At 40.8% G+C, this 12,617-nt stretch overlaps 1 protein-coding gene across 1 annotated transcript in view; it reads left to right on the top strand.

Annotated features, from left to right (window-relative positions):
• The window catches only part of cdkal1 (CDK5 regulatory subunit associated protein 1-like 1), a 288,180-nt gene that overhangs the window by 123,567 nt on the left and 151,996 nt on the right, over positions 1–12,617 (top strand). Inside the window, exon 8 of the mRNA XM_033641067.2 lies at positions 2,077–2,180. Within this exon, the coding sequence (XP_033496958.1) occupies positions 2,077–2,180 (104 nt within the window). The remainder of the gene's footprint in view (positions 1–2,076; positions 2,181–12,617) is intronic.

Genomic DNA, 12,617 nt, shown 5'->3' on the forward strand with positions numbered 1-12,617 from the left:
ACATGTAGTCTCAAGTAACCTTTCCTCTGAGAAATACGGTCAAATTAAACTTTGACCCCATTTTCCTATGCAGACCTGATAACGTTTTCTGAGAAGTAATTTTCTCTGAAATGCCTTTTTCATCTCCATCTGTGGTGTCTCACTCTGGTCTTCCCAAGAGCGGCTTCACTCAGAGGGCAGTGGAAACTATGAGGATACACTGATAGTCTCTCCACTACTTCATTACTCTAGTCATGAGATCTGTGTTGTTGGCCTGTTTGTGTCAAGCTTCTGGGGATTCCCTGCTATTTCTCTGAGTCTGTCACGGACAGATACAGGGTTTACACTTGTCATCTACAGCAGTCTGATTTCATAGTCCCATACTAGTTGCCTTACACCACAGCATTTCATGGTTATTAATTAGTAAGACTTTTTTGTCATTGCAGTGCAGTGTATAAATCCCACAACAAACCAATTTGAGCATTGTGACACTTTTATAAAAGAGAAACTGGAGCTTTTGATCTTTATTCCGTGTCAAAGGTTTGCGTTAGTGTTGCTGTGTTAATGGATGGTCTTGTTTTCTCTATGAGCAGCTGGACTGGTCCAGTATTAGTGACAGTTTAGTTAGTTTGGTGAAAGCATCACTTGACATGCTGTATTTTACTTATGGGATGTTTTTAGTACTTAACATCACTTGGCAAGCTCCACTGGGATTTAAACTCAAATATGGCTGTGGTAGATTCACTTTCAGTTGAGTTTTACAGAAGAAAAAAAAACACATCTTGGAAGTGTAAGTGCCACACTTGCTTTTTTGCACCATACATGAGCACACATGGCAAAAAGTAAAACATGATTTCCTTTTACAAGAGAAAGTAGGTTTGTCTTGTTTTGGCTCTCAGTACTTTGATCCTTACAAACACACACATTTAACCATTGTACACTGCTTCACTCATGCAGCATGTTCCTTCGGCTAACTAAAGCTGTTGCCAGGAATTTTAAGCCAACAGTGAAATAGTGAGTGAAAAGAAACTACTGTGGTAACAAGAGTGTGTATTTTTAACCCAGTATGACAAATTGGAGGTCAGAAATGAAACCCTAGCGGAGTAAATACAAAAAGTACTTTTAACAGTGGTCTTCCTTCTTCTCTCAGTCGTAATTTACAAACAGCTCTTGAAGAAAAGGCCTTTTCATCCTGAACAAAGACCCCCCTAGAGTTTAGACCATGTCATGCCTCTAGATCAAGTGTGAGGCAGTATTTCTTCTTTATTTCTCCATGTAATTTGTTTCTTATTTTATTTTTCTGCCTTATACTCCTTCCTTTTCATGGTCAATTTGAATTAAGCTTCTGTACTTTTTGTAGAACCAAAAAAAAAAAAGGATTGAGTCTTTCCAGTCCTTGACCCAGTCTAAGGGACAGTTGTCCAAGGTTACTTTGGAGGTAGCTTGAGTCTTTATGAACAGCTTAGCAGAGAAAGGACAGTTTTGACTTCCTGCTTTCTTCTTATATGTCTGCTCTATTTGGGAAAGTGTGCATGAGAAGATTTTTAATAAAACACTGAACTGAAAAGTCTTTTCTATCTACATGTGCCCTCACCACGCCACGATCCCCTAAACCCACCACTGCTCAGTTTATTTGATTCAAGTGAACATGTTGATGGTTGGATCGGTGAGGTTTGAGATATTTTATTGAATATGATTTATGAGGCTTTCTAAAATACTCAAATCAATCAACAAAAGCAAACAAATAATTGGGCTGCTTAGCTTAAAGCCGTCCAAGTGCAGTACAGGAAGCAAACATATGAATTATGAATAAAAAAGTTAAAGCAGTTCTCCAACTTGTGAGTATTGCACCACCGTTAGCCCATGTTGCAAATGTTCATATTTTTTGTGAAATAATAACTTGTTTTGAATGCCTTAGCATGCTGTGTATAATACAATACAGAAAAGTTTTCATATTTTTGTGCTCGATTTAAACTTTCATCTGTGGCATCACACCCTGAGCACATTGATGATGTTTTCAGAATACTTCTCTCTGCTGCATCCATCCCTTTCTTTTCCCCTCGTCACGTCTCTGTTTGTGTGTCTCTGTCTGTCTAGGTGTCTGAATGCATGTACCTACTGTAAGACTAAGCATGCCAGAGGAGACCTGGCCAGCTATCCCATCGAGGAGCTTGTGGAGAGAGCCAGGCAATCTTTCCAGGGTGAGTTCATTATCTCTCTCACACATACACAGACTCACGCCCATTTCCAACATGACTTTGGACTGCAGTGTTTCTATGCTGGATCCTTTTTAAATCTTCTTTCAACAAAGAGGTACTTAAATATCAGTAGGGGTCATTGAATGTCTGATGGATATACTGATTAAATAGTTGATTTATTTACTGTGGAACAGGAAGTGCTGCTATTGGACAATTGAAGGTGCTGATATAGGATAACTTGAGCCATAGAGAGATGATGCCAGATGAACAGCTGTTGTGCCCTGGCATCTGTTCCTTAAGAGTAGACTCCCAGATTCCCTAATCGCACAGCAGGCCATGCCTCTGTTAGAGCCGCAGGCGGGTCAGTCAAGGTCAAGTCTACACATCGATAACACACATCTCACTCCCAGAGCATGTACTATATACAGCATATTATCTTTTCTATAACTTCTTTATAGATTTCAGGGCCAATGTCACAATAACGTCATTTTATTAGCTGGAGGCAAAACACGACCCGCCACCATGTCTATGGAGAAATGTTTTGCCTCCAGCTAAGCTTCGTCCACCAAAAATTCCATAATGTTAACTATCTACATAATCTGTTGAATTATTTGAACGTTAATGTCTGGTGTTCAGTCTACTATCTGTGTACTACATCTGTACAAGCATACCCTGAAACAATACAGAAATAAGCACATGAAATGCGACTCCCATTATCTCCCTGCCTCTTCTCTCCACTGGTTTACAAACATCCAAGCCTAATTCTTGTCAAATTCTGCGTTTGGGGTCTTCATGACCTGAGCACTATGCAACAAGTTCAGGTCACTTGTCTCATCCTATTAACATTTCATTATTCATGCACATAATTTAAATGTAGTTCAACCTGAAAGTTTGACCTTGACTGTTTTAGGAGAGCTGTGTTTTAAATACTGATCAAATCTACAGCTTGTTTATTCAGTGTCAGTATGCAAAGAAAGGTCCTAATTCCTTAGAGCTGTCTAAGATATGTACTGAAGGGACCTCCTACTTAAAAACAAAATAATACAGTCAGCTTATGAACAGCACATTTTTAATGGCAGATACGGCAGTAGCTAATGAACATTATTGCATTGAGAAGAGTCTGTGATTTGATGGGTTTATTTTCTGAATGTTTGAGGGCAGTGCTTTGACGCAGAGGGCACTCAGGATTCATTTGTCCAGAGATTCATGCTGGCACGAGAGCAAAAACCCTACACAGCCACGTTACATTTCTGAAAAACCTTTAAAAGTTGTGATTCGCATGACTTCACCAAACTGCTGAATGAATTCTGACCATGCTATAGTAAAAGCAAAGATTAACTTTTAAGCTAGAGTTCTCCTCTAACAACATCCGCGCTGCCAAAACAGTGGTCTCATTAACTCATGAATGAGGAGCCTGGATATTTTGAAGCAGCGCTATTGTCAGTCTGAACACAGACTCAGTTTATATCTAGGTAATGAAAAACAAGAATATACCCTTGACAAGGACATGGCTTTCTAAATCCCATCCAGAACAGTTTAAAACAGCTGCATCCATGCCACTGCAGTGCCCGGGGGTGGGCAGTCAAGGGCAAACTCACCAGCTGCTTGAACCTTGTGTGTGTGTGTGTGTGTGTGTGTGTGTATGTTTGTGCATATGTTAGATGTGGGTGACTGTGCAGGGTGAAGATACACCTGCCCTTTACACTTGTTTGAGAGAAGTTAGAAGTACTCTGGGCACACTGTTATTTTGGGAAGGCTGTGTTGTGTCACAGTACCTGTTTCAGTGTCTTGTAAACATTTGCCCAGGGAGCTGCCTTTTTCAAAAGACTCTCTGTTATGAAATTTTGTTACAGCCTCCATGATAAACAATATTCATAATGAACACATAAATAATCAGTTAAACCACTAGTTACAATACCAACATGTCTTCAAACTAATCGCATGTTCACACAAACTTGTAACAGACTTGACATTTGTTAATCACAACTTCAGTTTGGAGATCAGATATAAAAGGGTGTGTGTGTGTGTGTGTGTGTGTGTGTGTTTGTCTGTGCGTGTGTAATCCGTTAAAACACAGGAAACATGAGTGTAGAGACAGTTAGTTGTTGTTTTCAAAACAGAGAAAGAGGAAGCTGGAGGTTACCGCCTGTCATGATTTACAGACAGAGATAGGTAATGAGAGACGAGGAAGATTAGGTTTCAATATCTATCCACTCTTCTCTATGTTGGGCACAGTCAAAATCATGTGGTTTAAGTTATTAAATCTTTAAGAAATGTTGTTATTGCTGGTCAGTTTAAGCCCTTTGTGGTAACAGTGGTGTACAGAGACACTACCATCTCACATAAACATGTTTGAGAGTCAAAGGCCACACAGTAAAACCCATTGTCTGTCAGAATAAGGGCATTTGTGTGTCTTTTAAAAAAATGTGGGTTAACCTGCTGGTTGTTTTTTTTCTGGTTTGTCATGTTCAGCGTCGCAGACTGGCCAGAAAACATTTCAGTAAACAGTAGAGGGCAGCATGGAGGCCAGTGAAAATGTCACGATGGTCACTTCTTTTTTTGCTGACTACGTTTTTAACAATGTTCGAGGGCTGCTTGGATAAAGATGAATGGTAGGTTATTTTGTGGCGGCCCAAAGGGCAAAAATTAGGGTGTCCGCATGGACGTTGTATTTCCGTTGGTAGGGATAAGAGCTGATCGGAGCCGGTGCTGATAAATACCTGTGACTACTGTAAAGTCCTTTGTCCGATTAGTGAATACAGATTGCAACCTGTTTATTTAAAAACAAAAGCCAGATGTTAGTAAAGCAGGATTTATACTTGTGCGTCAGCTCTATGCAGAGCCTACACACATGGCCTATGCCATTGTGAGCATTTATACTAGTGCAGCAGTGTGTCTGTCACTCTGCAGTTTAGTTGATTCAGAACACACCCAAAACACACATTAAACATGGCTTAATAGCAACAACTTCAAAAACACAAGTACACAAATAAGCTTCACTACAACTCACAGCATTCACAGACAAAGCACTTGTCTTTTGCTGTACACATTTTCCCCACAAATACAACATGCTAATGTTTTTAGCACAAGCCTATGGCATTTTACATTATATTAATTAGCCTAGTGGCTAGCAGACTTTTCCTCTACTCATATGAAGCAAGGGACAACAGCAACATTTAACAAAGGTAACGTTATAAAGTTTGGCTCCATTACAACTCAGAAGGTCCACCGACAAAACAACTGTCAAGCCTAGCAATGAGTGGAGATTTCCTCTGCTTATATGAGGCCAGGATAAATCTGGAAGTATAAATCCCCGAAGGATAACTCACACACAAGACTTAAAATGCTATTTTGTGGAGGCTTTATTGTCTTCACAATTTATTGTTTCTTATCTGTGAAATTAAAGTAAATCCAGGGTGTCTGCGGGGTCTTAAAAAGTATTAAAAGTTGATAAATCAAATGTCGGAAAATGAAGGCCCTTAAAAAGTATTAGTCTTAATCGTGATTTTATGAAGTATTAAATTTTCTTGGCATTCAAGCTTTGACAAAAAGTATCCATGAATGTATAATTTATTTTCCTCCTCGCGACTATTACAAACAATGATGTGTAGGTAGGCACACTCGGACTGCCACTCAGGGCCATGCGCATACCTGTGTGACATCACGTGACGGCGCACGTACAGGCACCAAACAGAGGAGCAAAAGACAATAAAAAATCCTTCTCATCTCATCTGAGTTCTGTTGTATGTTTGTGCTCCATAAATTTAATTGTAAACTACAACTGTTTAGTAAGTTAAAGATGCGTTGCTGCTAACGACAGCTTGAAGTAGCGATGAGGTCTTAGGGTTTTTTTGGAAGGTCTTAAAAAAGTCCTAAAAAGGTATTGAAATTAACCTCAGGATTCCTGCATATGCCCTGAAATAAAAGCTTAAAAATAAAATAAAAGGCAAATGGTTTCAGCTTACAAAGATAGACAGGAGGTCTGCATCGCTGCGACATGAAGTTACATTTCTGGGGAAGTGCACGTCAGGCTACGGCGTGGTGTATGTTGTTATGTTGGCACAGAGCCTATGCCATAGGTATGGCGTCAGTTCCATGCAGAAGTATGAATCCCACTTTAGCATTGGTGAGTTTTTTTGTGCAGTGGGAAGGGGGCTTAAGACACACAGTTTGCCCGCCTGGCTTACTGATTCTTGTTGGCCATGATGTAATTGCTTCTCACACACACATGGACATACACACACACTCACTGGCAAGTGTGATAAGCAGGGTTCATCTCAGGAGTAATTGGGCATCTATGCCCTTTGGCCATCTAATGTATATTTTTTTCTGTCACATATAATATATTTCTCTTTTGTTGAACAAATAGAATCATCTACCACATTTATGAACCAAAGGCACGCTGTTTACTCCATCAAATATTTTTGTTAGCTTGGGAATTACATTATGGCGCCGCAGCAATGCCCCTTTTTCTCTCTCACTCTCACTCTATTAGCCACCTTTTTCTTATCTTAAACAAATTGAGCCTCACAAATAGGCCCCGCAATTCGATTTGCTATTTGATGTCTTTTGAATAAAAAAAGGCTGCAAGTATGAATGCTAATTTTGATTGGCCAGTCAGCCAGCGTTGGGGGTATTTGATTGGTTTATCCCAGGGAACTTTGAAAGGATTTATGGGATTTATTCAAATGCGATTTGAGGTAAATAGCTCTCTTTCCATCTGGAAAAAATAGAGAGAGTGAGTGAGTGCACAGCTTTTAAAATAATCTGAATTATTCAAATGTATGAATGTATAATTTTTAACATCAGAAAGGTTTGTTAATGTATGCAGGTAATGGAGGCTGGGGATGTCATAGGAAATGACAAGGTTGTGAGTTTGTGTGTGTGTGTGTGTATGGGTGGGGAGTGTGGGGGGGTTAGTATGCATGGTTTTGTGCGTGACATAGACATGCTGGAAAAACAGTGATTGGGTGTGGGTTGGTCTGTGTGTTGGCACAGAAGTGTGTGTCTTTGGGCGTGTGTGTGAAACAGCCACAAGTCAAGAAATCTTTAACCATGTTCCTCCGGATGAGCAATCCTGGAGTTGGCAGATCATCATCTCCATCCACCAGCAGTCTTCCAAAAAAAACAATGACTGGTCCTCCTCCTCTAAATTTAAACATCTCCTGTCTTCATACTTTTTCTGTACCCCTCCTGTCATCTCTTACTTCTTCCTGTTGCTCTTCTGTGTCTCTTGTGGCTCTTTTCAGTCCTTGCTTCATTGCTATTCCCCACTGCCCCCCCCTCGGTTTGTATTTTTGGACGTCTATATTTATCCTAAACTGTGCGTCATAATGTGACAATCATTCTATAAAACAGAAATTGCATTATTAGCTGCTGTAATCTGCAACTTAGGGAAGACTTCATAAAAGCTTTAGATCAACTGTGTTGTGACCACTATGGGTTTTGTATTTGATTGCAGTTTGTTTCTGCTGTCTTAGTGAAGGTCTTTTTTGGTGTTTTTAAAACCCCCAAATCAGTCCTCTTGTCAGTGCATTAGCAGAACCGACAGGGGTGATTCTGTGATATTAGGCCTCTCTCCTATCAAGACAGTCTTATCTGCTGCAATGGACAGGCTGCAAAAACCCATAGGGCAACACCAGACCTCACACACATTTGGACAAAAATGTTCATCACAGCAGAACAGTCAGTTGAATTGTGAGTATAACATGTAACTAAAATTACTTCTACCAAATGTTGCTCTCAGCGCTCATGTGATGACGGATGATGATGTGTGACGAAGCCTATAATTAAGCGTGGGTGTGTGTCTGTCAGGGGACTTGCTATGACAAATATTCAGTTCCAATATATATGTGAATCCAACTGTATATGCCTCATAAGATGTTTCTCACAGAGCAGCCAAAACACTGCAGTACCAGGCTTAACGTGATATTATTTTTCCTTTTCACATCTGTGTTACAGAGAACATGATAATGTCTCTTTCTGCAGAGCCCATTTTTACTAAAATAGATTTTATTATGTGTATTTGGAAGTTGGCTGGTTTCTCCTCTCACATTCAAGGCAGCATTCAGACCGTCATTAAAAGGGCTTTAACCTCTGGAACCTGCAGATGCCCTGGCCTGTAAACACGGTGGCTGCCTGCCTGAGAAATGTGACAGGAGACAGGGGGCCAGTCAGACAGAGCGAGGTGCCAGGGCTGCATACAAGAGAGAACTCTATTTTTGTTGTGGTCCTCAAACCCCCATTGTGGCTGTCGCCTTGTCATTTTAAACTGTCAGCAGGGTGTTTTTGAAATGGCCCCGTCTAAAACAGGACGTGATGCTTCATAGATACAGACACACTGCTATCACTCCCACATGACACACTACATTAGTGTACAACATGCGTCTTAGCCATCACGACACAGCTTGAATTTTGGGCTCTAGTGAGTGCTGGCATAATGACAATACACAACTGAAACCTCGTATCACCAGCACTGCTTTTTTTCTAGACCTGACAGCTGGTGCTTTCCTCCCTTATGTAAAAATGTTTGCTACACTAGATTCTAAGCAAAATAACTGAAAATGCAATGTATGTATTTCAAAGTGGAACATGAGCTACTATTTTGCACATGAAACTGACACTATTTTTTTTTTAGTTATCTTGTTAAGACCGTCTTTCTGATAACATCATACATTGAAGGCAAATATATCCACTAATGCTCACAGATATCATCTGCTTTCTCTCTCATTTCCACATGACTGATGGCATCAGTGTCAAACACAGATATTAGCAGAAATGACACTGCTTAGCTTTCTGGCTCCAGCTGGATGACATATGACAGATAGCCACAGATAGACGGACAGATATGTGGGCTAGCTCGTTGGCTAGCTCCAACATCTGTGACAGGTGTCAGCTCCTGTTTACCTCTGCTGCTGTAGCTACGTGACACATGGACAGACAAGGCTGCCAAAGTTTGCCCAAAAAAAAAAAAAAACCCTCTATGGGTCAGTGGCTCCTCCAGGTTTGGTGTTCAAGTTAAAATTTAGGGACTACATTTGAATTACACCTTAGATTAGATTAGCAGAAGGGTAAATGAACCCTGTGAGAGCAGTCAGAGAAAAAAGGCAGTGAATTATTGAGAATAGAGCAAAGCAGTTTGTCATTTCGCAGATTTATACGGTCCAACCACATTATCAGGTATTTTTTCTGCAGATAGAATGACATATATGTGCAAGTCTGTATGCATGTGTGCCAACGGGATTGGACACTTGGCATTTATCCAAGTAAAAAAGATGAAGGTAAGGAGATTAAAAGTTCACCTCTAATTTGTCTCTCATTGATTGAGAGATGAGCGTGAGTGGAAATAGAGACACAGAGGCAGATGAGCAGAGACGGAAGTATTGATAGGAGCACATTGATCATAGTTGAGTCACCACCATCAAAGTGCCGTCTATTGGAAAGACCATGTGGAAAACTGCTGAGCATGCAAGCACTAACACAAATTTCCTCTGCGTGTGTGTGTGTGTGTGTGTGTGTGTGTGTGCGTGCGTGCGTGAGTGTGTGGAGGCAGTCAAATTCATTATCCTCTGGGAAAGCTCTCATGGAGAAGCTAAAAATGGATTTTCTGAATCTCCTCCAGGCCGATAAGTTGCTGATATTTTTCACACAGACAGAAGTTTCTCCATGTGTGCTCTTCTGCACTGAGAAATGGTTCAGACCCCAGCAACAGTTTTTCATAATCTGGCTGTTGTGTAGCCAGTAAACTCAAAACAGACTTTTCCGTCACACATACACACACACGCAGAGTTCAAGCATATGTCGCCACTACCGAAGCATCGAGAACTGATAACAAGTCTTCCGCTCCTCGACTGAATTTGTTTAAATATCTCTGTGTAGTTTTATGCATTTTGCATGACGTTAATTGAATTCTGAGTAAAGCTCTGTGGGTGAAGCTCAACACTGAAAATATTTTTCTCTCCACTTGTCCAACCCACATTTCTAATGCATTTGTGGGAAGCCTCCAATGTAAGTCATATATTTTGTTAAACATCCAAATGAATGCTCTGTAGAGGAGACAAGCTTGTGCTGGCAGCATGATTATGTCAAACAAGTATCCAACAGAAGCAGCTTCTCAGTGCTTTTGTGGTTATGGTGTTAACTTATTTATGAACATATTAAGAAGACTGTGAGATGTTGGTCGAAAATATGTATGTAGATGTAGATTCAAAAATATTTAGATTAAAAAAGGTATATTATCATTTGATTTATTTTGTAGTCCCGATCGACGCTGAAGAGCCCATAGGCTCACAGCTTGGTTAGATTTGTCCTCTGTTTCCTGGCTTGTGGCAACCATAGACTGTAAAAATAGTTGTCGTGATATCACCTTATTGGTTTGTGGACTCCCCGTTATGAAGCCTTGAGTTTCTGCATTTCGGCCGTCATCGTCTTGGTTTTTTTGAGCCTGAAGTGACCACATTTGGCCGAGGGGCTGGCGCTGTGGAAGAGCGAGTGGTTCTGACTGAGAGGCAGAGGACACTATCTGCAGAAAGCCTGCCATTCAGAGCAGCCTGCCCTTAATTATGTGTAACTTTAAGCCTTAATAAAACATAAACGAGTGAGATATATAAACATTCACCCCCTGTACAGTTGTCATGAAGGGGGAAACTAGCTATAGAAAGACTGAAACTAAGACTGTTTTTTGCTTGGGCATGTTAACATGGATGTCTACAGGGATTGACTGGCTTCTGGAGCCAGCCTCAAGTGGCCATTCAAAGAACTGCTGTTTTAAGCACTTGCATGTCAGCTTCATTTTTCAGCCCCGGAGGTTGCTGCTTGGTTGCAAGCATGTTGTATTCATCACCAGGTAGCGCAAATGCCAGTGTTGGTTGTGGGGTTGACATCTGCCATTTGCTGTGGAGTGACTAAAAACCATTTGTATACAGGTTACTCTATGTTCCCTGATTCAGTGAAGCCACAGTTGAGATGGAGCAGAGAACCCATCTCATCTCAGTCTGCTTCTCACTGTTTGTGTCTGATACTTCTCTGCTTGTCTCTGTGTAAATATTTCATTGGTTGTATCATTATTGTCACTGGCTTGATACAGAGCAGACTGTTGGCTGTAACTGCTACTTATCTGGCTTTAAACACACATTTATTCTGGCGATACACAAGAATAGAAAGTGCACACATAGACACACACTCAGTGTTTCCTCAGGCAGTCTCTTCAGGCAAGGTTTGGACAGCCCAGCTGCAGTCTCACCTCTACCACTGCTCATTATGCATGGCCATGAAGCTGTTTGTGTGTGTCTTTGCATGCATGTGTATTCTCAGTTTGAGTCAGCTCATTGGTGGGACAAGAGACACTGAGACACTAAAGAAAGGAGAACAGTTATTTTCTATTTTCCTTGTCTCCGTTCCTGTATTATATTAAACATCTTTTCTTTGTCTCTTTCTCTGAAAGTTCAACTGAACTGCCGTCGTCCTTCATTGGCTTCTCTGCCTCTGTCTTCTTGTTTGACCTCTTTTCATTTTCTCCGTAGGCCGGACAAAAAGGCAGCAGAGGGGTGGTGTGCGTGCGCGCATGTGCACGTCTGTGCGCGTGTCCCGTCTTGTCCTGTGATTTAGTGCCAAGCTGGCAGCAGAGACTAGTGAATAGGGGGCCCCTTTCGCACAAAGAGAGCACGGGATACACACAACACACACACACAGCTCACAGTCAATGCCAGACTGCAGGCCACCAACTGCACACCTGGCATGCTGCTATTATGTCACCAGTGTGTGTTTGTGTGAGTGTGTGTGTGTGTGTGAGAGAGATTGTGTAAGTCCAGTCGACGCCATCTGCTCTGTCCTCTGTGAACTTGTGTCCACACCTCTCCTCTCCCTTCCCCACTTGACTATATCAGATTATGTTGTGCTCTTTGACAAACACCATGTTTTACAGGACTACTGTATTTACCCGTTATTGCTCTGTATGCCTTAGTGCTACTAAATGTTTTATATTTTGTTATGCTGCTAAAAGCACAATATACCTACATCTGTATACACAGTTTTACTGCTGTTTATTACTCAAAGAAATAACATCTGTGGTCTCTGCCATAGTGCTGCTGTTGCAGTGCACCATTTACTGCCCTGTGCTCTTTACTACTGTATCTGTAATGGCTCTATAGTAAATCTAGAAATGTATACAATCATTCCTATGAGAGCTACATCAACTGTGGGAAAGTAATAGCATGAAGGCATATGACTAAAGAAATTAAAACAGCTGAGGAATAATAAAAATAGACCTGAGCAACATATTAATATATATTACACAAAGTTGTTTTTTTGGGGTGTTGGAAATAAGACGGTTAAGAGTCTTATATCAGTTTCTCTCTCTGTCAAACTTTTCTTTCCTTTTTCTAGCTTCTTTCTTTTCATTACATATTTTCCTCTTCTTCTGCCCCCTCTTTTTTATATTTT

This window comes from Epinephelus lanceolatus, chromosome 10, assembly GCF_041903045.1.
Source record: "Epinephelus lanceolatus isolate andai-2023 chromosome 10, ASM4190304v1, whole genome shotgun sequence".
Lineage (NCBI taxonomy): Eukaryota > Metazoa > Chordata > Actinopteri > Perciformes > Serranidae > Epinephelus > Epinephelus lanceolatus.